The sequence below is a fragment of the Xenia sp. Carnegie-2017 genome, unplaced genomic scaffold (genome assembly GCF_021976095.1).
Source record: "Xenia sp. Carnegie-2017 unplaced genomic scaffold, XeniaSp_v1 HiC_scaffold_21, whole genome shotgun sequence".
In the NCBI taxonomy this organism is placed as follows: domain Eukaryota; kingdom Metazoa; phylum Cnidaria; class Anthozoa; order Malacalcyonacea; family Xeniidae; genus Xenia; species Xenia sp. Carnegie-2017.
Genome location: NW_025813484.1, coordinates 4,160,648 through 4,188,335, shown reverse-complemented (window position 1 = coordinate 4,188,335; position 27,688 = coordinate 4,160,648). Strand labels below are relative to the sequence as shown.

At 36.7% G+C, this 27,688-nt stretch overlaps 1 protein-coding gene across 1 annotated transcript; it reads right to left on the bottom strand.

Annotated features, from left to right (window-relative positions):
• Positions 1-737: 737 nt before the first annotated feature.
• LOC124443945 (PAN2-PAN3 deadenylation complex catalytic subunit PAN2-like) lies at positions 738-27,685 on the bottom strand. The gene is given in 34 exon segments (XM_046994494.1): positions 738-1,208; positions 1,364-1,457; positions 2,231-2,410; positions 3,460-3,517; positions 4,081-4,166; positions 5,289-5,449; positions 6,745-6,835; positions 6,927-6,986; positions 7,400-7,540; positions 7,861-7,963; positions 8,380-8,513; positions 9,340-9,456; positions 9,894-9,988; positions 10,385-10,518; positions 10,716-10,756; positions 11,844-11,976; positions 11,978-11,991; positions 12,582-12,710; positions 13,414-13,508; positions 13,734-13,802; positions 13,965-14,031; positions 14,187-14,283; positions 14,677-14,727; positions 15,519-15,592; positions 16,459-16,541; positions 17,423-17,567; positions 22,851-22,922; positions 23,025-23,100; positions 23,513-23,620; positions 23,669-23,673; positions 24,340-24,420; positions 25,456-25,576; positions 26,198-26,361; positions 27,410-27,685. Coding segments are annotated over 34 exon segments (3,411 nt in total). The 5' UTR covers positions 27,548-27,685; the 3' UTR covers positions 738-1,014.
• Between the last annotated feature and the right edge of the window lie 3 nt (positions 27,686-27,688).

The window sequence follows — 27,688 nt, the reverse complement described above, 5'->3', positions numbered from 1 at the left end:
CTTGAAACCCAAGCCTGCGGTATATAAATCTCAATAATATCATTATCAACAGTCTTCAATTTAAAGCTGCGGTCTTCGACTAGTTTTTATATCAGAGCGTGCAAAAAAAGTTTAATGGAGATTGCTTTTGAACGCGCGTACGAATGATCAAAAGTGTGCGCTCTGCGCGCAGTGGCAAAGCGACCGTAATGGAAATTGGCCTTTAGCTTTTATTTAGTTTTTCGTTGTTGATGTTGACAGTCAAAACTCTACTAACATGGACGATCTACATCTGCAAACACGAATTGATAATTTATCCAACATCATTTACTTCAAGGAAGGGTTATTCAGTGGATAACAAGAATGTGGACAAGTTACAGAATTAAGTATCCAAAGTCAAGAATCGATGTCGAATGCCGCGTTGGACGGTGTTGACATTTCTGAAAGAAGGCAAAATAACTAGTGAAGTGGGTTAGAAATGTCAGTGGCATGTTGAAACAAGGCTTTAGAACAAAAAAGCAAAATAACTAGTGAAGTGGGTTAGAAATAAAAATAACTAGTGAAGTGGGTTAGAAAGCAAAATAACTAGTGAAGTGGGTTAGAAATGTCAGTGGCATGTTGAAACAAGGCTTTAGAACAAAAATCTAGAGAATGAACGATGGGACAGTGTCCACACTACTTGGGAGAAATTCTAACCAGACAAAATAAAAACCCCAATACAGAGAACTTACATGGTCAGAGTAAAGCCTACCAAATACTACACAATACAAAACTCGTATGTATTTCGTTCAGTCGATCGTTTCCATGCATAGACTTAACACACTCCTTTCCTTAGTCGTAATGATAATTTTGAGCAGTTGTTTAGGACCGCCAGTGTAACTGGATGGTAAATAACTTTATTCGCCAACTTTAATTAAGTACGTTTGACGATTGGTAACACACGAATGAGTTGAATTTACTGTCTACGTTATCAACCAGCGACTAAAATCATCGGAATGACTAATCCTATACCTCAACTTGCATCATCCTAATCCGCTAATTCAATCTTAATTCTATACCTCAATCTTCAACTTGCCAGCTCAAGCTTCTCCCCGTCTCATACAGTCGGTTCAATGTGCCATGAAACTCGGTGTCCCCTTTTTGCATGAGTTCTTTGAAGCGCTGGTAGAGTCTAAGAGCCGTACATGCGTCTTCAGTACTATCATGCGAGCTCGACTGAATAGTTATACCTAGAAAGATAATGGAGTTTTAAAAAGATACAAACGCATAAATAGCAGACAAAAATCTTCGAAAGTTCGTTTTGCAAACCTTATGTATTAGAATTTAACACCAACACAAATTAATCAGAACGTAAGAGTGCATGAAGCATGCTTTTGACCCTTACCTAAAAAGTACCAAGCTAGGAAACGTAAAGATATAAATCTCTGTTGCGGTAGATGAAACAGTTGCACAGTGTCCACAATTTGTACCTTGGGAACCTACGAAAGAACTCGCATGCTTGATGCTTTTGTCATCACAAGCAGCAGGACGATGATTAGCAACATAAATGATTTGCCGCCATGTTGAATGATTTTAACAAAGGATTTTCCTTATTTACAATGCAAATCTCATCCAACATGGCAAAAATTCCATTGCCCTCTCGCTCCCATGAGAATGGTTGCACAGCACCTAAACTATAGCATTTGACAGTTAAATCCTAACATACCATAGCGTCTAATATATTTTTACATACCATGTCATACCATAACATTCACCATTAAAATCAATAACATACCTTAACGCGCAACATACCACAGCATACTCTACCTTACTACCATATTTAACATTAAAATCCATCATATACCCTAACATTTAACATACTATAACATACTCTATCATAGAAAAACATTTAACAGTTAAATCCTAAGAAACTCTTACATTTAACATACTATAACATACTCTATCATAGAAAAACATTTAACAGTTAAATCCTAAGAAACCCTTACATTTAACATACTATAACATACTCTACCATAGAAAAACATTTAACAGTTAAATCCTAAGAAACCCTTACATTTAACATACTATAACATACTCTACCATAAAAAAACATTTAACAGTTAAATCCTAAGAAACTCTTACATTTAACATACTATAACATACTCTATCATAGAAAAACATTTAACAGTTAAATCCTAAGAAACCCCGACGTTTAACATGCTGTAACATACTCTATTTTACTACAACATTTAGCATCAAATTCATAACATACCTTTATGTTTAACACGCGAAAGTCCTTCTGCAGTCCATGCCCTACAAACAACACTTTCTGCTCCAGTAAATATTTGAGTTTCACATATGTTGACTTGAGGGTGGTGAGATGTTTCGATGATCGTGTAGCGTCCAAATCTCCAGGATTAATACCAGAAAATTCTGTAAGGTAATCGACGACCTAAACGAAAACAATCAAAATTAAATCAACCGCCATCAGGTCTTCTATAAAGAAAGCGGATTGGTTAAATCAACCGCCATCAGGTCTTCTATAAAGAAAGCGGATTGGTTAAATTAACCGCCATCAAGTCTTCTATAAAGAAAGCGGATTGGTTAAATTAACCGCCATCAAGTCTTCTATAAAGAAAGCGGATTGGTTAAATTAACCGCCATCAAGTCTTCTATAAAGAAAGCGGATTGGTTAAATTAACCGCCATCAAGTCTTCTATAAAGAAAGCGGATTGGTTAAATCAACCGCCATCAAGTCTTCTATAAAGAAAGCGGATTGGTTAAATTAACCGCCATCAAGTCTTCTATAAAGAAAGCGGATTGGTTAAATCAACCGCCATCAAGTCTTCTATAAAGAAAGCGGATTGGTTAAATCAACCGCCATCAAGTCTTCTATAAAGAAAGCGAATTGGTTAAATCAACCGCCATCAAGTCTTCTATAAAGAAAGCGGATTGGTTAACATCAGGAGTAAGGTTGAAAGACAAACATTGTATTCTCGACACGGATATCCTATAATGACTATTCTGTACAATTTACAAATCTGGCTTATATGGCTGCTTTTGTTAAAAAAACGTCAGCAAATACTTCTGTAGCGTTAAGGCATTCTGAGATATGAAAATAATGGCGTTCTCTTGACATTAAAATACAAGAAAACAACCCTCTCTCTACCAAAAAAGATAATATTTCCTATCATTGAGATACTACCGACATTAAGAAAACAACATCCCTTCCATAAGAAGTTAATATTTCCTATCATCAAGATACTACTAAAATTGCAGTAATATCCCCTATCTCCCTGAAGAAAAGAATACAACCCAATACAGAGGCGACCGCCGCCAAGAAAGCATAAAGATTTTCAAACAAATACTCACAAAATAACTGCCAAAGTAGACAACGAAAAAAAAACATCTTAACTGAAATTTCGCGCTAAACGCGATGCACTCGTTGGACCGAGTCCCCTTGGCCGAGAAACTTTAATTATATATCATGCTTGACGTTACCTGTTCAGAGGTTGATATATAGTCATCAATGAATGGTACCCCAATCAATGGTCCATCACTGAAAAAGTGAAATTCGACACATCAACTTTTTTGCACACATTTTTTTAAATAGAACAGTCTAAAATCTCGCATCTGTATGACCTCACACGCAACTAACGTCACCGCAGACTCGCTTGTATGAAAATCATTCGACCAAAAAATCCCATAAGTATATTGAATAATTCGAACCAGATATTATCGTTACATGTTTCTTTATGTAATTCGTCTGAGAAAGACTGTTGGTGTTGATGTTGACTGACGTTTCGACAATATTAGCGGTAGTCACGTTCAGAATCAAGCGTAAAATGTTTTTGAAATGTCATCCAACATCAACACAAGCAGTCCTTCTCAGGACTACGCTGACCTGGACGATCTGCATCTACAAGCATGTAAACACGAATGAATTTATAGATACTCGCCATAACTATATATGTTATACGTAGTCTGCAATGCGGGCTAGCCAAGACTATAACATATTCAGCGACAAACAAAATAAATTTGAATGAAACTTTACCCTTCAATTTTTGTTATGTTTAATACAGATGTTGGAAATGTCAGCATATTCCCATGCCTGAAACCTACCCTCTCACACACGTCACACGTGCAACGCTCATGTGACTTGGCTTCACCGTCGAACGTGTCCCATCACTTCGAATCTCGGATTCTTCCTATAATGAACGGAAATCAACTGTTTTCAAACCACGTGAAACATATGAATTTCATTTGCGATATCAAAACTAGATTTAATGTTTAACACATCGGTGAAAAAATTTTACAATTCGGTAAAATCGTCTTCCTGTTATTGCGGCTAAAATTTGCTTTTCAATGAGCCTTGCTCGTCGCGGCGTGAAGCCTGGGTCGAGCCAAAATTCGGACTTTTCGAACGACGGACAAGGTCCATCAAAAAGAGCATTTTTGCCAATTTTAAAGAGCCATAAAAATGGAACGATTTGACAAACTTAAAAACTTTTTTCGCTGATACGTTGGAGATCACACCAAAATTCAATATCGCAATAAAAATGTTTTGCCTGGATGGGGCACTTAAAGGTCAATAGTTATTTGAAGGTCGTACTAACCTAGAAGGTCTTGCTAACCTTGAAGGTCTTGCTAACCTTGAATTAAACCTTACTATCCTTGAAGGTCTTGCTAACCTTGAAGGTCTTACTAACCTTGAAGGTCTTGCTAGCCTTGAAGGTCTTACTAACCTTGAACTAAATCTTACTAACCTTGAAGATCTTGCTAACCTTGAAGGTCTTACTAACCTTTAATTAAACCTTACTAACCTTGAAGGTCTTGCTAACCTTGAATTAAACCTTACTATCCTTGAAGGTCTTGCTAGCCTTGAAGGTCTTACTAACCTTGAACTAAATCTTACTAACCTTGAAGATCTTGCTAACTTTGAAGGTCTTACTAACCTTTAATTAAACCTTACTAACCTTGAAGGTCTTGCTAACCTTGAAGGTCTTACTAACCTTGAGTTAAACCTTACGAACCTTGAAGGTCTTGCTAACCTTGAAGGTCTTACTAACCTTGAAGGTCTCACTAACCTTTAATTAAACCTTACTAACCTTGAAGGTCTTACTAACCTTTAATTAAACCTTACTAGCCTTGAAGGTCTTGCTAACCTTGAAGGTCTTACTAACCTTTAATTAAACCTTACTAACCTTGAAGGTCTTGCTAACCTTGAAGGTCTTAAACTAACCTTGAAGGTCTTACACTAACCTTGAAGGTCTTACACTAACCTTGATAATCGTTTAAACATTGAAAGCCATACTAAATGATTTCTATACCTGATTTAAAGTGACAAATTCGCAATCAATGCCAACGAGAAAACCTTCCTTTTTTGCTTCGTCCAAACTTAGAGGCGTGAAGTTCTTCTGACCATGAATGTCGTGCAACAGGGACAAAGAACGATCACCCAAAATAACATGGTCATCAATAGTTCGACTTCCTAAAATAGCAGGCCACGTTGAGACATGCGCAGACACGTTGTATTTGACAGATGCATTTTGTTAAATGCATAGAAATATAATTTTTTCCGATTCAAGAAAACACAGTGATACGCTGTTAGTTACCAAATAACAATTATGGAGCCCGTCATGAACAATTTTTGGGCAAAAAGCAAAGAAAAAGAAACTTGCCAACCTTCATTTAGGAATAAAAGATGTTTACTGTGTTTGCACAGGCTTATGCAAACCGAGATCTTTGGGAGAACTCGAGAGCAGATCAGTGCAAGCCCGAGACCGAAGGTCGAGGGTTGCACATGCTCGAGAGTTCTCACAAACGTCTCCGAGGTTCGCATAAGCCCGTGCAAACACGAAAAACATCTTTTATTTCTTTTATAAAATAACAATAATGCGAAAAAGACAGACATTTTAATTTTTCCTCTAAAATATTTTCATGATCGATTTGCAAATTCTCTTTGGCTGATTGATTGTTTTCATTTTGAGGGCCACAAGTTTTTCACACTTGTTGTGTCACGTGTTACCCTCTTTTTAATAAAGTTTAATCAATCAATCAATCAATTAATTTGATTGGTTGAGCTCGGATGTGTTTCGCACAGGCTAATGCAAACACAGCTCTAGACCAATCAGCGCACGCGTTTTATTGTGTTTATTTTATAATCAGGAATAAAAAAATGTTTATTGTACTCATAGTTGAAGGTTTGCACCTGCTGGAGAGTTCTCACAAGAAAAACATCTTTTATTTCTTTTATAAAATAACAACAATGCGAAAGTGATACATTTCAAACAAACGTTATAATTTTTCCGTTAACTTGTATTCGTGATTGATTTTACAAATCCTCATTGTTTGATTTGATTTAGCTCAAATCGGTTTGCACAGTCAAATGCAAACTCAGTTATGGACCGATCAACACATGCGTCCTATTGCTGTTATTTTATAAGGTGAAATACAATCAACCTAAAATTCAAATCACTAGAAATTACGATTTCCGTGCACAAAAAGCATTAAGAAATCCAAATGGGTTGAAAACTACAACAACAATAACAAAAGTGAAGTAAGTTTCAAAAGTGAAGTAAGTTTCAAAAGTGAAGTAAGTTTCAAAAGTGAAGTAAGTTTCAAAAGTGTAAGTTTCAAAGTGAAGTAAGTTTCAAAAGTGAAGTAAGTTTCAAAAGTGAAGTAAGTTTCAAAAGTGAAGTAAGTTTCAAAAGTGAAGTAAGTTTCAAAAGTGAAGTAAGTTTCAAAAGTGAAGTAAGTTTCAAAAGTGAAGTAAGTTTCACGTACCAGTTAAATCATAGTCAGTTTTCATATTTCGACGAACAAACTGCAAGACACAAGGCATTTTCCATGAAAGATCGAATTCCACTGCCTCATCCTAAGAGAAAAATATTAAGTCATATTTGCATCTTGTTGTAAGAAATTTCTAGGAAAACAATTTTTGCGCTCACATGAAGGGTGTGTGTTACCTTGCAAATATTACTGACGGCAAAATCGTTAAAAAGATACCAACCGCCCTCCTCTTCTTGCTAAAATACAAAAACGTAAGTTTCAATCAAATCAAAACATTTCTCATAATATAATTTCCAAGTGTACATTGAATAAAATACTACAGCTATTTTAATTTTGTTATTGTTGCTCGCATTTTGTTGTTGTTCCAGTTGTTTTTATGTTGCTGTTTGTTATGATTGTCGCTGCTGTTTGTGATTTTGTTATTGTTGATGTTGTGGTTCTTGCTGTTGCCTTTCTTGTAGTTCTTGTAGCTATTGTTGTTAATCTCGTGGTAGTAGTAGTTTAAAATGTTTTAGCTGTTGCTAATGTTGTTTTGATGTTGCTGTTGTTGTTGTTGCTGATGTTGTTTTTTGTTTTTGTTGTTGTTATTGTGGTTCTTGTTGTTATGGTTTTTGTGGCTACTATTGTTGCTGTTATTGTCGTTGCATACCGAATCTGTTTTATGATATGATTTTTCAACATTGATCATGGCGACAAGATTGCCAGGTGAATTGTAGTCTTTAACATGAGCAACAGTCGATTTTAGGTCATAAACAGTACAGTCATCTTCGAGATCCACATCGTCCAACTCCTTCAAAAAAAGTTGTGTTTAGAAACGTACAGAAGTTACTTCATATCGAGCTCTTTTCAAATGAACTCAGCTCCAACGAATAGTATGTTAAAGCATTGAACAAAAACAGATCAATAAGCCGAAGACACACACATATGCACATGGCATAATGGGAAACATGATTATCTCCACAAGCCTATTCAATGTCAAAATATATAAATAAAATACAAATTTTAAACAATAATTATGGAATAAAATTGTTGAACAATCAGCAAGAAAATTCTTACCGTAACGTTGGAGCGGATGCGCACAAAATTTTCATAAAAAAATCGTCAAATTACCGCTTCATAACAAGATAATGTTCCATCCTCGGCGAGCTTAAGCATTAGGCAAAATGGCACCCACGTAAGAACGCAGTCTTCTTTTGATGCCAAAATGGTTGATCTGTGAAACAAAAAACAGTAAAATTATTTGACGAAAAAAACTTGTATGTTACACAAGGCAAAAGTTCTAAGTACAGTAGAAACATGTTGCTTGATTTCTTTGCAGTAAAAATGTCATACAAAACTGCTATATCTGCTCAAAAGATGCGAACCCGCAAAATGCATTTAGTTTCTTTGACTAGTACACTTACAACTGATCTACACAAGCGTTCACGATAGCTCACACTTACAACTGATCTACACAAGCGTTCACGATAGCTCAACATTTCATGATATTTTAGAAGATTCTATAGCCACGGTGTTGTTTAAAAGCATGTTGAAATCGATTGCAAACTTCAAACGTCGACAGCAATATTGCTCAAGACAAACAAAATCTTTCCAATCTATACAGACAATCGATGATACAACGTTACTCACTCTGGTTCAGAAGGCGCAAACTCGCCATGTTTTGGATGCCAAAATCCACAATCCGTCCTAGAGCAACTTTCCCCGAAACGACACGGAATAGTTGATCGATTGCTCTGCCCGAGAGCACCCTTCTGACTCACGTTCTAAAAAATACGTGCAAAATAATTCACATCAAAAAACAACCCTCTTTTTTTTATAAATGTCTACACTGCTACATAGTATCGAAGCGAGCCCAAAAGTTTGGTTTTGCTTTGTAAATGTCAGATCAATGTAAGTCTTCAGAAATCAATTGTTTTTTACAGTGAATGCATGAACACAAAAATATTTACATATGATCAAAGCGTCTGCTATTGCGTATTTTCAACAAATAAATTAAAGTGCAACTTGATACTTAAGTACATAATTTGACACCTACAGTAACACATTTTAATACATATGTACACAACTTGATACGTAAGTACATAACTTGACACCTACAGTAACACATTTTAATACATATGTACACAACTTGATACTTAAGTACATAATTTGAAGCCTAAAGTAACACATTTTAATACATATGTACACAACTTAATACGTAAGTACATAATTTGAAGCCTAAAGTAACACATTTTAATACATATGTACACAACTTGATACGTAAGTACATAATTTGAAGCCTAAAGTAACACATTTTAATATATATGTACACAACTTGATACGTAAGTACATAATTTGACACCTACAGTAACATATTTTGATACATATGTACACAACTTGATACGTAAGTACATAATTTGACACCTACAGTAACACATTTTGATACAAATGTACACAAATTGATACGTAAGTACATAATTTGACACCTACAGAAACACATTTTGATACATATGTACACAACTTGATACGTAAGTACATAATTTGAAACCTAAAGTAACACATTTTGATATATATGTATACAACTTGATACCTGCAGGTACACAACTATACCTTTTCGCTTTGTACATCTGTATGACTACGGTTCCAAAATTTCTTGTGCTTCTCCATATCGACTTGGCAGTTAATCATTAACACGTCGGGTAGCCGACGTAGCTTCTTGCTATGTATCTGGAGATGTTACATAGAAGGGGTGCATCAGGGATATATAAGGATACATGGGAGAAACAGCGTGTACGTAATGGTAGATTGTCGTTGGAGTTCGGAATACAAGTGAGCGTTTAATTACGAAATTGCAAACACATGAGGAAAATCAACATGGAACTCCATAAATTCATGCTTTATAACACGCCATCTTGATAACAATTTTGACACAAAATACACATCCTTAGACATGAACACAAACATGAAATTTTCAGTAATGATAAGTCATTTACCGATACATACGATCAGGTTCTACGACCGGTTCAAAATACAATAAATACAAAACGCTATAGAAATGACAAATCTAAAGACCGAATGGCTTATGTTCATTGTTATCGTCTGATTCATGCAATGGGGAAAATCCAGATTAGGAAGTGACTAATTATAAAATGTAAATAATTTACCGTCAGTTGATATTTCTCGCAACTTTCACACCAAGCAGGACTAGATTGAATACCCAGGAGACTTGACTTTAGAACATTGACAAAACTAACATCACCTAAACATAATGTATCCATTTTACAGTGTGAACAGAAATCTCAAAGTAAATCCAAGATATCTTATCGGCGATTACGATAATCTAAGAGGTGATTAAGCAGTCCGCACATTGACCCCAACGGGATGTAAACTGAAACTAAAAATATTGTGTGGACCATGATTAAGACTAACTCTTGCTGGTTTAGGCTTGCTTCAATTCATTCAAATTATCACAGTGTGAAAACAATCAACTGCCCACATGACTGAAACTTATTCATTATCGATTGATTTCATTGATGATTAATGAGACGAACCACCATCGTTCGTAAAGAAAACAAAACCGCCGACTAAGATTTTACGGGATTTTATGTCGGCAAGCTGTCGCTTCATAGATTGGATTAATTCCCATCTAACATACGATTATCTCTGTTATCAGGATACAAAAGAGCTGTTGACAGAGTGACGTCATCCCTAGCCGTTTGCCTTCCACACTGACTGCATTGACTTGTCCTTTGCACTTGACATCCAAACAAAGATTCTATTACAGATATCCTAGGACCATAAAAAGAATAATGATTAAAGAGGCTAAACGTCTATTTTCGTTGGAAAAAAATCGCACGCAAATAGAAAGTACAGAGCAATTAACATGCAAGGATATTTAACTGTAAATGAAAGTAATGACACTAATTTATTACACTAGTTAATTATGTTAATTATAATGAATAATTAATATAAATTACGCTGATTACTTTTCGGTTTCCCCCTTTTCTTTGCTTTCTTCGAGTTCCTCCTAAGGAAAAATTGTTTAAAATTATCTAAATTATGTGAAATTATTTTCACAATTCTTCCGATAGTGATAACTCTTGATTAAGAAAATGGATCAAAATTTCTTCGCTGAAATAAAGAAAAGAGAGCAATGATCCTTGTGCTTCCAAACTAGTTGGATTCAATGATTTAGAACCCAGTCCTCTAGATGTCTAACTACCGTATCAAGGTGAGTCAAGGACGCCATCTTGAAAGGTGGCAAGAGCAAAACTCAAAGTGAAAAGAAAGCTAAAAAAGTTTAAAAAACCCATCTTATCAAATGTTTCAAGAATTAAATCTAGACTGTCAACTTTGTGACTCTATATTTATCAGGAAAAGCAGATATTACTCGTAAATACCGTCAGTTTTGCCACCTTTCAAGATGGCGGCTAGCTTTACTCATTACTATGAAATATTGGCGGAGTCAGATATCTAGTAGATTGGGTTCTAGGTCGTTGAGTTGGGTTACTTATTAAACAATAATTTGCGGGCTCAGGCTCGAAATGTGTTCGGTCAAGATGGCTCGGACAAAGTCGGTTTTTGATCGGTCACTAATGCACCATTAACGCGAAAATCTACATTTTTTTGAAACTACTGATTCTGACGTTCAAAGCGCTTATGACATCACCACACATCGTCTTATTTTAGTTTTTGGGGGAATCCTCATATGACAGAATTGACAAACACACAAATAAAAATCAAAGTGTTGATGGATGAGCAAGACAATCGAGTCAGAACACTTTATGAAAACAGAATTGAACCTTCCTTCCAAGCTTACCCAGAGCAAAGACAGTTTTTCTGTACAAAAATGGACGTTCAACATTCCAAAAGAACATTGAAAAGAAAACCGACTTATAACTACCGTGGAAGACCTGGAAACGTGACGAAATATGACCTTTCAAAATGACCCGGAAGGTGAAAATACGCATTTTCGAACGCTAATTGTCCGACCGTTGGCCGCAGCCGTCATTTGAGTCCAGAGAGACTGTAGAACAAAGTAACTACAGGCACAAAAAAATTATAGCATTCAAGTTGACTCATTCAACCAAACGACATTAACAAACATTACATACCCGAAGAAGTTGTTGCAAGACGAATCTTTGCCAACTTTGAATAAGATGAGAGTAGTTCACTTTTACTTGGTATTCGTCAGTATCGGGTAAAAGCAAACCCAATGCGGACGCTTCACGTAGCGTTCGGAAGGCTCAAGAAGTTACTTGCCTAAAACAAGCCAAATTTATGATTTGCAATAAGTCATTCACTATTTTAGAGCTTACGAGAGAAAAAAATCGCTTGAGTGATAAAATGAAATAAAACCATTGGACTAGGCATCCTTAACTCCGCTAGACCGGTCACAAGACCAGGTTTTGTAGCATAAGGCTCTTCGCTTTTGAAAAGACTTGTCTCATTTGCAAGGAGGAGGAGTGAAAGGATTTTACTTATTACTTGATGACTGCTTTGGTTTTAGAAAAACAAGATCAAGATGCTTCGCGAATTACTACTCGTATTAGGATTGGTGAACAAAATATCTCATATGGATTTTTGTAAGAGTGATTGAATGGCTAATTTTTGCTAAGATATGAATCCAACACTTCAAGTATTGCCGATCCTTCCACGCACGGCCGAAGTATAATATCACAACAGTAAGCTTAAACATGGCACCTAACCTCACAACACGCCAGTCTATAGGTAAAATTTGGCTTCGTGCAAGTACAGGAGTTGTCACCTACTAGCATTCCAGTTACATATTTAGTTCAATGGGTAAAACCTACTTCCGGTTATTAAACGCTTCAAAAGGAGGCTAAACTTACCTGGCACACCTCTCCCGATGACTGATCCAGCATATCAAAGAGAAATCCCAACTCACAAGCCAAACAAAACTCTTTTTTACAAACATGGTTTTGTAGGAAAACTTTCAGTGGTTCCAGAAAGTAGAAGATCTAAAAACAAACGTTTTCCTGTTCATAGCAGACATTTTTGTGTAGCTGGCAAATAAAGCGACCCTATCTGAGGTCTACTTATTAAAGCGAAATGGTCTAAAACACGGAACAACATAAGCTTTCGTGCGATAGTTATGAGTTCGTCCTAAAGCCTCAAGGATTAAAACAAAGAACAACATAAGCAGTTATGCAATAGTTATGAAGTCTACAAAAGGCCTAAAATGCAGAACAACGTAAGCTTTCATGCAATAGTTATAAAGTCATCCTAAAGACTGTTGTGTCAAAGCTGAGTCTTCCAGAACACAACAAATGGTGAAGCTTCACTTTACAATAACGTCAAGTAATGTAATGTAATACACTTCATCGTACATACGTCATTATGATGAGTACGAAAAAGCGCATAAAAAATGGCACTGGATGTATAATTTAGTTTTGAGATGAGCCCCTGCCATTGAACTAAACATAACTGGAACGCTACTTCCCGCCAAAATTGAAGCCAACAATTGAACTAGTCGCAATCTTTTAACGCACGACCCAAAAGTTCAATTACGACAATAAGGTAAAATTTGTGACTTCATGCAAGAAAAGACATGTTTATCTTAAGGTAGCCTTCCAGTTATATATTTTGATCAACGGCACACACATATTTATGTGCATGGTATGCACATGGTACAATGGTATACATATGTGTACTTCAACAAACCTGTAACATGGCGTTACAATAAGCGTTTGGAATATGAATCTCCAGACCAGCGAACGACGTTTTGTTGTAATGTTGAAAATTAAAATCATCGATACCTACAGAGAAAATTAAAACATTCCATTAACAAGAAATTGCTAGTGGCATAGCTAGCACCGATGATTGAGAGAATATACGCATGTTATAATCGATAGAAAACAATTGATTTCAGAAGAACTTAATGGGGCGAAAAATCAATATGTGAAAATTCCCCCCCCCCCTCCAATCACTGAGCTGACTACGCCACTGCAAAAGTCTCAAAAACAAATTCATGTCATTTGTACCTAGCTTGGAGTATCGCATTTCCACACGACGGTAAATTTTTGGCACCAAAGTAGAGAAAGGATTTTGTTCTAAAAAATAAATTATCAATAACTAAAAGTGCAAGTACAAAATAAATTGTCATTAACATCTCTGGAGTACACGATTTTTACAAATGAAAGAAACCGGAGAAAGAGTTTTGCTAGATCCGGCAGAATCGAGCTTTCGACACGTTGGATTTTCATTATTTTTACCTCTGTTCATAGGCGACTCGGGTACTTCGCGTTTTGACTTTGAACTCGCCCGCCATTTGTAGGGAACCTTCAGTCACACATAAGAAAAAAAGAACTGAAAGGCTGTTTGACAACGAGGAAAAGTAAAACAAAAATGCACGGCTTGGACAGCACCACTTTGATAGTCAGAAGCAAAAACGGCTTCGTTGCCAACATGCTTTTCTTGGAAAGTTCACGGCCTACCTGATTACGAAGACGGTTTCCAGGATTGGGAGCTTGCCCAATAAAGCCCTTCACAACCATTGTCCGCAATATTTCAGGATCTATTGGGGGAGTTCGCCTGAAAACATGAAAAATCTACTTAAGAATAATTATATGAAATGTGTACGTACATAAAACACGTGACTATATGTACGAAACACGTGACTATTTGTAGGAAGCACTTGACTGCGTACTTGAATAGGTGAATACGTATATAAAAAACGTAAGAATGTGGATAAAACACGAGACTACGTACATGAAACACGTGACATCACAAATGAAACACGTGACTACGTACATTAAAACACGTGAATTTAAATGTTTGTCGACGTTACAAATGCAACGAAGAAAAAGTTTGCATTGTGCATTTGTTATGATCGTCATCTCAAACTTAAAACGTTCTCATTTTTACGAGGTTTTACCCATTTTGTTTCTTCGTATTTACACTAAGAACATCCTCGCCAATCCTCACCTGTCCCTTCGTTTTAGTAAATTCTTTGGCCAATCAGATAACAAAGGTTCACTGCAAGGATAACAAAGGTTCACTGCAAGGATAACAAAGGTTCACTGCAAGGATAAAAAGCTTCACTGCAAGGATAACAGCATGAATTTGGGGAGTTAAGAAAATTTAGCAGTGCACACCACTGTCGATTATACGTCATTTAAAAAATAAAAATCATCCCCAAATCTTTGAAAATCAAAATAAAAAGTTCACACATGCCACGAACAATTCCAAATATGGCAAACGACAATCAATTACCTCAATTTTCTCAAGGTACAATATAGGGGGCAATGAAATTCAAAGACTTTTGCAAAAAAAAAAAATACAAAACTACTTCTTCTAATGAATCTACAATCCAGAAAAACACTGAGTCGTCCGTTGAAGTAAAGCTGCCATATTAATTCAACTTTTCGACATCAAGATTACAATTTCACCTCAACATCAGAAAAGGAAAGAGAGAAGCGCTAACTGACATGTTTTAAACAATTTGATCGAAAAATTAGAACTCAAGGACTTTCAAGCCCATCTTATAAATTCAAGGACTTTCAATGTCTTCAATTCGGAATTAAGGACATTCAAGGACATTCGAGGACATTCAAGGACATTCGAGGACATTCAAGGACATTCGAGGACATTCAAGGACATTCGAGGACATTCAAGGACATTCGAGGACATTCAAGGACATTCGAGGACATTCAAGGACATTCGAGGACATTCGAGGACATTCGAGGACATTCAAGGACACTATATCGTGAGATGGGTAAAAACGATGGACGTGATTATAAGCTTTTGTCACACATCAAAAACATCACCTGCAGTGTGGCAAAGGAAAAGATGAATATGGAATGGTGTAGTCATCGATGTCAAATGGATGAGAATGAGGTATCTGAAAATAGAGTAACTGATATGTAAGTGATAAACGTAGTAATAATGCCAAGTAAGTTTTCCAAGAAAAGTTTTTGTTTTATCTGAAAATAGAGAAATTGAAATGTAACTGAACGTGGTCTTAGTACCAAGTACGTTTTCAAAGAAAAGTTTTGTTTTCAGGCATAACTTATTCAATACTTTTACAAACAACAAAACATTTTTCTCGACATCCCTTTCAAGAGACAGAATCGTCGACAGACGGTCTAAAAGCACAATTTGTCAAAGCAAGGAAACTGGAAACGAAAACCGCACGTGAACAAATTCTTATTTGACGCTTTCCATAAGATGAGAAAAGATTTTGTCGTTAAAGTTGCTATGGCGCATAAGTTTTAGATTGTCTTATGTAAAGAACCTCGAACTTAATATACTCAACATTTAAGTTTGCATTTCTTGAAGCTTTTGTGGTATGTTTGTCAGATAATTTGTTCTTGATCGTTTCATGTTTTACACACATTCTTTACTTTCATTTATTGTCGCTGACGTTAAACAAATTTGATTTATATCATTAACTTCAATAACAATCAAAACTTTGAGATAAAACACAAGGCGGTTTGTTGCATAGCAACCAAAACTTTAAAGTAAAACACAAAGACGTTCATTGCATAACAACGAAAATTCGCATGATTTTAAGATAAGTAAATTAGAAAACGACTGACCGCAAATTTTCCGATTTATATCATACAAAAGCTTCAATAGCACAAGAAATAAGCATTCGAACACAAAGTTCACTACAAGATCTTTTATTTTAGACAATAAGAAATATGAGTCCCATTAACTATAGAAATAGTTTTCAAACAATGTGGACTGGATACAATATATACCTACCTCATCAGCAAAACTTGTCGGACGTGAATATATGTTGAAGGCCAAGTGTTCCATCCCGCAGTCAACCCAGAGATGAACAACACCTGTGAGAAGAAAATTGCTGAACATTTGCGTCAGACACTTCATTTAAAACAAATGGTTTGATCTCTGGAGGATCATTAATCGTTAAATGTTTGTGGACGTAGATCGTCCAGGTTAGTAGAGTACTGAGAAGGACTGTTATTGTTGATGTTGACTGATGTTTCGACAACCTTAGCGGGATTTATGTTCAGAGTCAAGTTAAGAAGTAATGTCAGGTTCGAAGTATTTGCCTACCATAATGTAGGCATAAGATTTCTGTTTACAGACAACAAATTTATGAATACATAAGGAAACTAAACAGCAACATCTGGCAGTTATAAAGGCTGAAATAGTCAGAAAACGTAGTTTACACCCAAAACACAATGGCCTTAAAGTACCCCTGCTGGCAAGAACTTTTACTAGCGTTATTAAAACTAGGAGCGATTTCTTACGTGTTGGCGAAACAATTTTTCAATTTGGTCAAATCGTTCTCTGGTTGTGGATGGCAGTTTAAAGTTGCCTTTCAATGGACCTTGTTCGTTGTAGCATGAAGTCAGGATTAAGCCAAATACTGACTACTGACATCATCCAAGGTAGTTGGTATAAATATTTTGTATTAACGATTCAAAAAAGTAAGTCGTTCCAGACTTTTCTGACAAGAGACAAGGTCCATTGAAAAGAGCATTTGAGCAACCACCATGAAAATTTCACAATTTCACGAAATTAAAATTTGCCCACCATTACATCAGAAAGAAATCACACTAATATCGAAAATAAAACGTTTCGCCGACTGGAGCAATTTAAGTGGTAACAGTTCAAAATTACGGCGACAGCGGTACGTGCCGACAGCGGTACATGCCGACAACTGAGAATGAAAGTGTGAATATAGGACTTTCAAGTGTACCTGAAGAGTCCCCGAATATGGAAGCTTGACCGTTGGGTGATATATCAAATCCAGTCAAGAGTCCTCCTTGCGTGTTAACATGATAAATGTACATGGATCTTGCTGTCATGGAGCCGTCGATGTCAAGAAACTGAAACTGACCGCTCTAAACAACGGACGACAATACTTGAAATGAAAATTGAAACTCGGCTAATTACATCGAGACGACCTTTTACTTCAACATAAAGATTTACATGTAAAGAATGGTGGATCCATCGAGGATTCTTTAGGAGGGTGCTGCTGGGCTAAGTGAGCAGCTAAAGTTCGGTGATTAGAAGGCAATTATTTATTAACCTATCCTTTAATGCCTTTTAATCAAAATAACTACATTCACAGTTAATAAACTATAATGATATAGTCAATAAAGGAATTAATTTCATCACTAAATGTAGGATGGATTTTAATATCTTTTTTGTAATATGCACCCCTCTTTGTACCCCTTTTTACCCTCGCCTACAGGGGTAAGCCCATCTGTGCACCTCCTTATAAATCCACCAGTTTTTAACATTTTGTGAATTACGATTCGATCCGATAAGATTACACGAATGGCAAACCTACTCGATATGAAAATTCATTGCGACACCTAACTGTTCATTATAACATTTCACATAAATTACATCGAATCAGAGACAATAGAATCAATTATACATGTAGACCAAGGGTTCTTAATTGGGCCCAATGACCAATCAGCAGCCCAATGAATTAGCAAAATAGAATCAACTATATATAAAGAACAGGAGTTTCGAATTCTGTCCAATCGTTATACTAACAAGGAAAGCATTAAAAGAAAACACTGCGAGGATTTGAGTCGTGCAAAGTATTGAGTTGAATCAATCCATTCCACGAAAGAGGCACAACAGTTTGAATAAAATCAAACGTCTTAAGTTGCATAGTTACGTACTTGTGAAACAACTTTCGAACGTCTTAAGGTGCATAGTTACGTACTTGTGAGACAACTTTCGAACGTCTTAAGTTGCATAGTTACGTACTTGTGAGACAACTTTCGAACGTCTTAAGGTGCATAGTTACGTACTTGTGAGACAACTTTCGAACGTCTTAAGGTGCATAGTTACGTACTTGTGAGACAACTTTCGAAAGTCTTAAGTTGCATAGTTACGTACTTGTGAGACAACTTTCGAACGTCTTAAGGTGCATAGTTACGTACTTGTGAGACAACTTTCGAACGTCTTAAGTTGCATAGTTACGTACTTGTGAGACAACTTTCGAACGTCTTAAGTTGCATAGTTACGTACTTGTGAGACAACTTTCGAACGTCTTAAGTTGCATAGTTACGTACTTGTGAGACAACTTTCGAAAGTCTTAAGATGCATAGTTACGTACTTGTGAGACAACTTTCGAACGTCTTAAGGTGCATAGTTACGTACTTGTGAGACAACTTTCGAACGTCTTAAGTTGCATAGTTACGTACTTGTGAGACAACTTTCGAACGTCTTAAGTTGCATAGTTACGTACTTGTGAGACAACTTTCGAAAGTCTTAAGATGCATAGTTACGTACTTGTGAGACAACTTTCGAACGTCTTAAGGTGCATAGTTACGTACTTGTGAGACAACTTTCGAACGTCTTAAGTTGCATAGTTACGTACTTGTGAGACAACTTTCGAAAGTCTTAAGATGCATAGTTACGTACTTGTGAGACAATTTTCGAAAGTCTTAAGATGCATAGTTACGTACTTGTGAGACAACTTTCGAACGTCTTAAGGTGCATAGTTACGTACTTGTGAGACAACTTTCGAACGTCTTAAGTTGCATAGTTACGTACTTGTGAGACAACTTTCGAACGTCTTAAGTTGCATAGTTACGTACTTGTGAGACAACTTTCGAACGTCTTAAGGTGCATAGTTACGTACTTGTGAGACAACTTTCGAACGTCTTAAGTTGCATAGTTACGTACTTGTGAGACAACTTTCGAACGTCTTAAGTTGCATAGTTACGTACTTGTGAGACAACTTTCGAACGTCTTAAGATGCATAGTTACGTACTTGTGAGACAACTTTCGAACGTCTTAAGTTGCATAGTTACGTACTTGTGAGACAACTTTCGAACGTCTTAAGTTGCATAGTTACGTACTTGTGAGACAACTTTCGAACGTCTTAAGGTGCATAGTTACGTACTTGTGAGACAACTTTCGAACGTCTTAAGTTGCATAGTTACGTACTTGTGAGACAACTTTCGAAAGTCTTAAGATGTATAGTTACGTACTTGTGAGACAACTTTCGAACGTCTTAAGTTGCATAGTTACGTACTTGTGAGACAATTTTCGAACGTCTTAAGGTGCATAGTTACGTACTTGTGAGACAACTTTCGAAAGTCTTAAGATGCATAGTTACGTACTTGTGAGACAACTTTCGAACGTCTTAAGGTGCATAGTTACGTACTTGTGAGACAATTTTCGAACGTCTTAAGTTGCATAGTTACGTACTTGTGAGACAACTTTCGAACGTCTTAAGGTGCATAGTTACGTACTTGTGAGACAACTTTCGAACGTCTTAAGGTGCATAGTTACGTACTTGTGAGACAACTTTCGAACGTCTTAAGTTGCATAGTTACGTACTTGTGAGACAATTTTCGAACGTCTTAAGGTGCATAGTTACGTACTTGTGAGACAACTTTCGAAAGTCTTAAGGTGCATAGTTACGTACTTGTGAGACAACTTTCGAACGTCTTAAGTTGCATAGTTACGTACTTGTGAGACAACTTTCGAACGTCTTAAGATGCATAGTTACGTACTTGTGAGACAACTTTCGAAAGTCTTAAGATGCATAGTTACGTACTTGTGAGACAATTTTCGAACGTCTTAAGGTGCATAGTTACGTACTTGTGAGACAACTTTCGAACGTCTTAAGGTGCATAGTTACGTACTTGTGAGACAACTTTCGAACGTCTTAAGGTGCATAGTTACGTACTTGTGAGACAACTTTCGAAAGTCTTAAGATGCATAGTTACGTACTTGTGAGACAATTTTCGAACGTCTTAAGGTGCATAGTTACGTACTTGTGAGACAATTTTCGAACGTCTTAAGGTGCATAGTTACGTACTTGTGAGACAACTTTCGAAAGTCTTAAGGTGCATAGTTACGTACTTGTGAGACAATTTTCGAACGTCTTAAGTTGCATAGTTACGTACTTGTGAGACAACTTTCGAACGTCTTAAGGTGCATAGTTACGTACTTGTGAGACAACTTTCGAACGTCTTAAGGTGCATAGTTACGTACTTGTGAGACAACTTTCGAACGTCTTAAGTTGCATAGTTACGTACTTGTGAGACAACTTTCGAACGTCTTAAGTTGCATAGTTACGTACTTGTGAGACAACTTTCGAAAGTCTTAAGATGCATAGTTACGTACTTGTGAGACAACTTTCGAACGTCTTAAGGTGCATAGTTACGTACTTGTGAGACAACTTTCGAACGTCTTAAGTTGCATAGTTACGTACTTGTGAGACAACTTTCGAACGTCTTAAGATGCATAGTTACGTACTTGTGAGACAACTTTCGAACGTCTTAAGTTGCATAGTTACGTACTTGTGAGACAACTTTCGAACGTCTTAAGTTGCACAGTTACGTACTTGTGAGACAACTTTCGAAAGTCTTAAGATGCATAGTTACGTACTTGTGAGACAACTTTCGAACGTCTTAAGGTGCATAGTTACGTACTTGTGAGACAACTTTCGAACGTCTTAAGTTGCATAGTTACGTACTTGTGAGACAACTTTCGAACGTCTTAAGTTGCATAGTTACGTACTTGTGAGACAACTTTCGAAAGTCTTAAGATGCATAGTTACGTACTTGTGAGACAACTTTCGAACGTCTTAAGGTGCATAGTTACGTACTTGTGAGACAACTTTCGAACGTCTTAAGTTGCATAGTTACGTACTTGTGAGACAACTTTCGAACGTCTTAAGTTGCATAGTTACGTACTTGTGAGACAACTTTCGAACGTCTTAAGTTGCATAGTTACGTACTTGTGAGACAACTTTCGAACGTCTTAAGTTGCATAGTTACGTACTTGTGAGACAACTTTCGAACGTCTTAAGGTGCATAGTTACGTACTTGTGAGACAATTTTCGAACGTCTTAAGGTGCATAGTTACGTACTTGTGAGACAACTTTCGAAAGTCTTAAGGTGCATAGTTACGTACTTGTGAGACAGCTTTCGAAAGTCTTAAGGTGCATAGTTACGTACTTGTGAGACAACTTTCGAACGTCTTAAGGTGCATAGTTACGTACTTGTGAGACAATTTTCGAACGTCTTAAGTTGCATAGTTACGTACTTGTGAGACAACTTTCGAACGTCTTAAGGTGCATAGTTACGTACTTGTGAGACAACTTTCGAACGTCTTAAGGTGCATAGTTACGTACTTGTGAGACAACTTTCGAACGTCTTAAGTTGCATAGTTACGTACTTGTGAGACAATTTTCGAACGTCTTAAGGTGCATAGTTACGTACTTGTGAGACAACTTTCGAAAGTCTTAAGATGCATAGTTACGTACTTGTGAGACAACTTTCGAAAGTCTTAAGGTGCATAGTTACGTACTTGTGAGACAACTTTCGAACGTCTTAAGTTGCATAGTTACGTACTTGTGAGACAACTTTCGAACGTCTTAAGATGCATAGTTACGTACTTGTGAGACAACTTTCGAACGTCTTAAGATGCATAGTTACGTACTTGTGAGACAATTTTCGAACGTCTTAAGGTGCATAGTTACGTACTTGTGAGACAACTTTCGAACGTCTTAAGGTGCATAGTTACGTACTTGTGAGACAACTTTCGAACGTCTTAAGGTGCATAGTTACGTACTTGTGAGACAACTTTCGAACGTCTTAAGTTGCATAGTTACGTACTTGTGAGACAACTTTCGAACGTCTTAAGTTGCATAGTTACGTACTTGTGAGACAACTTTCGAACGTCTTAAGTTGCATAGTTACGTACTTGTGAGACAACTTTCGAACGTCTTAAGTTGCATAGTTACGTACTTGTGAGACAACTTTCGAACGTCTTAAGGTGCATAGTTACGTACTTGTGAGACAATTTTCGAACGTCTTAAGGTGCATAGTTACGTACTTGTGAGACAACTTTCGAAAGTCTTAAGGTGCATAGTTACGTACTTGTGAGACAGCTTTCGAAAGTCTTAAGGTGCATAGTTACGTACTTGTGAGACAATTTTCGAACGTCTTAAGATGCATAGTTACGTACTTGTGAGACAACTTTCGAACGTCTTAAGGTGCATAGTTACGTACTTGTGAGACAACTTTCGAACGTCTTAAGTTGCATAGTTACGTACTTGTGAGACAACTTTCGAACGTCTTAAGGTGCATAGTTACGTACTTGTGAGACAACTTTCGAACGTCTTAAGGTGCATAGTTACGTACTTGTGAGACAACTTGCACTCTTGATGACATGGTGCTGGAGAATTTGAGCATAAATGGCTCTAACATCGGAGTCTATAGAAAACATAGTTAATACATGAACACTTTACATGAACACTTGGGTAAAACATAAATAGCATTGAAAATAACTACGTAAATCTATTGTAGGCTAGAAACCTGTATGGGAGGCAGGCTTCGTAGCATTCTTATGTCGTACATCATTAGAAAGCGGTCAACTGCCAAATGACCATGCCTAAAAAGATTATAGAAATGCATGAAAAAGAAAGTTGAAGGGCAAGCAGAGCAGTTTAAAATTGTGCCATACAAAGCAAAGGTGGAGTAACTGGTGAGAAAAGGGAGAAGGGAATAGAGGCAAAGGATTCGGGAAGAGGAGATCGCATCAAATGAAAGGAAGGAGTCCAGGAAAGAATAAAGGAAATTTCAGTAAGAAAATAAAGAAAAGAATCCAAAGTGAAAGAGAAAAGGAGTCAGGAGAATAGAGGCAAAGTATTTAGTGAGAGAAGGAAAGAGGGCACACTCTCAGTGAGGGGAGGACAAGGAGGTTGAAGGGAGTAGAGGCAACTTATTTAGCGAGGGGGCAGAGGGGGGATAGAGACAGCGTACTCGGTTTTAGAGGTGGGGGACCGAAATAACATATTCAGTACCTTGACGAAAAACCGCATGTGATCAATGTATTGCCCAAGACATCGAAATCGGACAACGCTCCTGAATGAGCAGAGAAAACGTGCTCACAATTCAAACTTTTCGGATCCCTAACCGAATCTATAAATACAAATCAAAACCAGCACTCATCAATAAACTTCAACTCAAAAACCAATAGAAAACGACCAGCTACAAATCAAAAACCGGCACTCATCAATAAACTTCAAGTCAAAAACCAATAGAAAACGACCGGCATCGCTAGGTAACTCCAAATACACAGTGATTGATTCTGAATCACAATCTTAGCCATGACATCGTATTCATGAAAAAATCGACAAAGTTGCAAAACATTTTAAAACAAGTACAGCGTACACAATTTAGTCTAGATCTAAATGGCCGATAGGTGTCCATCGTATGTTAATTGTGGGGGGTGGTGGAACATTCATACATTGTGCTATGCCTGGCTTATTTCTTTTGAAAACAATCAGGCAACTTTTGAAGGAAATCAGCCTGGCATGGTTAAATATATGAATTTTGTCTCCCCACCATGAATTAAATACATAACTGGAGGAAAACATGCCTGTGTTTGCATGAAGCCAAATTCTACCCACAGACAAGCGTGTGCTGTATTCTAGCTTATCGTCGTAAATGAACTTTCTTTGGGCCGTGCGTGGAAAGACTGGGACTAGTTAAAGTGCTGGCTACAAATTTTGGCGGGAAGTAGCCTATTCATTTTAATGGCCCCATGCAGTCAACGTGCAATTACCGCCCGTGTTCAGGGGTCTTGCTTTTCATTCGGTAAGCATTAAAAAATATCAATGAAATAAACAAGAACCTTTCCACTGGTGTCGCCACAGCAAAGATATCTTGATGAAACTTTCATGATACACGTTCCAGGTTCAACCAAATACTAAAATGGCAATAGAAAATGATTGTGTTTGATAAAAACATTACGTTGAGCTAAGTATTCGTGATCAATCCTTAATTTGTCTTGGAAAGTGCAAAGCTACGGAAAAAATACATTCAGATCATTAGCATTATGCACATACATATGTATTTAATAGTGAAAACCGAAACACCGTCGATTCTCGAAAGCAGCTATCTTCTATATTAGAGGCCTCAAAAGACGGCTACTTTCGGGAGGCGTTTAGTCTTGGAGGACGCTTAGTTTCAAGTTGCATTTTCAAGCATCTTCAACTCCAGTTGTCACGGTATTTTTCAATGTGCTTAAAGGTACGTATAGGTGCAGTAGTTAAGTGTACATGAATGTACAGAATGTTTATTTGGATAAAAGTATAAATGTAGTAAAGTTCTATAAAAATGGCGAATACTTTCGAAAAGGGGTTTCCTTCGAGGGGGCGTCCCTTTCAGGGAAAAACCATTTTTATTTCGATAGCACGACCGAACTTTAGGGTTGGCTACGTCGATGCGCTACTTACGTCTCCATGGCAACAAGGAAGTGATTGTGCTGCCCATTGGTAATTGGACGCCACAACCAATCCCTGATCTCGAAAAACAACAAGTCAAATAAACGATGTTTCGGAGAGGCTCATGAAAACCGTGGAGAGCTTTGGGAGAACATGAAAGCGGATCAATGCATGGTCAGGATTTGCGCATGCTCGAGAGTTCTGACAAACATCTCCAAGGTTTACATAAGCCAGTGTAAATACAAAAAACATCTTACATTTCTTTTATAAAATATTAATAATGCGAAACAGATAAAATTAAAACAAATGTTTTCATTTTCCTCTAACATGTATTCATGGTTGATTTGCTGATTCTCTTTGATAAATTTAATGGATTTAGCTCAGATCGGTTTGCGCAGATTACTACAAATCCATTCAGCTAGAGGCCAACCTGCGCACGCGTTTTATCACGTTATTTTATAATGCATTAGATGAAACAGAGAAAAAAGACGAAAACAAAGCAAGTTAGGCTTTCATACTTCTTTTACAATCTTGTGACGATGGAGATCCAATTCGAATATCTCATTCTGATGTCCAGCTATAAGTACTGTTGAGTCGTCTTTCTGAAGCATACACTGCATATCCGTCATATTTGAACCACTGCGTAGATAAAAAAGTCAATGTCATGTAGACGATAATTGTGCTTAAGCGCATAAAATGGCGGGCAAAAAGAGTCGGTGCAGGCTTTTCTTACAAGTATTGTTGAGTCATCTTGCTGAAGCATACACTGCATATCCGTCATATTTGAGTTACTGGGTAGATAAAAAAGTCAATGACATGTAGACGATAATTGTTCTTAAGCCCAAAAAATGGCGGGCAAAAAGAGTCGGTGCAGGCTTTTATATCAAATAAAAACACTACAAGAAGTCAGTGCCAGAATCCAGAACACCCCCAGTTTTTTAAGACGGTGTCCCCCCCCCCGTGATTAGGAACTAACTTTCACAATTTAAGATATGAGAATTTGCGACAAATGCATGCAAACGTTTGAAGACTGTTGGTGTTGTTCTGGTAAATAGTGCCAAAAATATTTCAAACTAAATAATTTCATTCAATGTTTGAACTCCATAGCAAACAAGATCATTGAAAGACTGCAGATGCTGTTCTAATAAATAGCATCAATATTATTTTAAACTAAATCATTTTGTACATTGTTCATCCTCAAATGCAAGCAGATCATTAAATGACTGAATGTGTTGTTCCAATAAACAGTCTGCACAATACCTTAGGCTAAATAATTTTATTCCATGTCTTTTTGTGAATCGTATCTCATTATGAGTAAGTGACAAAACTCCTTCATCATTTGTTAACAAATATCGTTCGTTTTCGTGAGATTGAAATGATGTGTATTTCTGCATCTCTGATCCAAAGTATGAAGCAATATGACCCTACAGCAGATTATTCAATGTAAATTGGTAATAAACTTCCCATTGCACACATAATTATAATAAGACATGACAAAACAAATTTTCATACGGATATATAGCATCACAAGTTCATCTAAAACTTAGTGAGCAAAAAAAGTGCAAATAGAAGATAACTAACAATGAAAAGATTACTTATTTTCTTATTTAACACAAATCTATTCTCGAGTGACAGTTTATGAAGTAAAACGACGTATTGAAATAATGTTCATGTTATCAAAGTTGTAAATATGTGGTCCTGAAGGAACATGTAAAATTGAAATATATTGAGGTTGATGTAAAATATAGAAGCAACATGAAGTACAATGAAGTTAATGTTGGTGTAACATGAGGTGTATACAGGCAATATGTGGTCATGAGACTACACAAGGTATTGAAGTAGTTTTAATCAATATAACATGAGGTGTTTCCAGGTAATATATGGTACGTTGTAAGGTAACATGAAGTAATGAATGCTGGTGCAACAATAGGTGTATGGAGGTAAATATGTATGATGTAACATGAGGTAATAAAGTAATGTTGGTGTAACAAAGGTGTAAACTGTTAAATAGTGGTCTTGAGGTAACATGAAGTAATGAATGCTGGTGCAACAATCGGTGTATGGAGGTAAATATGGTGTGATGTAACATGAGGTAATAAAGTAATGTTGGTGTAACAAAAGGTGTAAACTGTTAAATAGTGGTCTTGAGGTAACATGAAGTAATGAATGCTGGTGCAACAATCGGTGTATGGAGGTAAATATGGTCGTGATGTAACATGAGGAAATAAAGTAATGTTCGTGTAACAAAAGTCGTAAACTGTTAAATAGTGGTCTTGAGGTAACATGAGGTAATGAAGTCACATTAGACATTGAAGCAATGTGATTGAACTTAGATTATAAATCTAATGATTTATCTAGTTCCAACATCAACAAACCAAACATCGGCGACAGAAACATGGACAACCTGGCCCAAATTCCGTATTCGTACGCACATACAAGTACACAATAAAGTACACAATGATTACCACCTACTCCTTCGTTTCCCACCCATATCAACTCCTCGTGGGAATCAAACAACACTGTGGAAACGCCAAAATGATCGCTTCCATCGATCAAAATGCTGGCCAACTCGCCCACATCGTCAACAACAATGCTCGATGTCATATCCATGGTGAACAAAGAAAAAATACTTCGCAAGGCCCAAGAGCTTTGCAAAAAAATGCTCACTGAAAAGTTGTCATCTTTTATTCAAAGAATTTGAACAATATTTGAACAAGTTGTTTTCATTCAAGACGCGCCATATTTCAACCC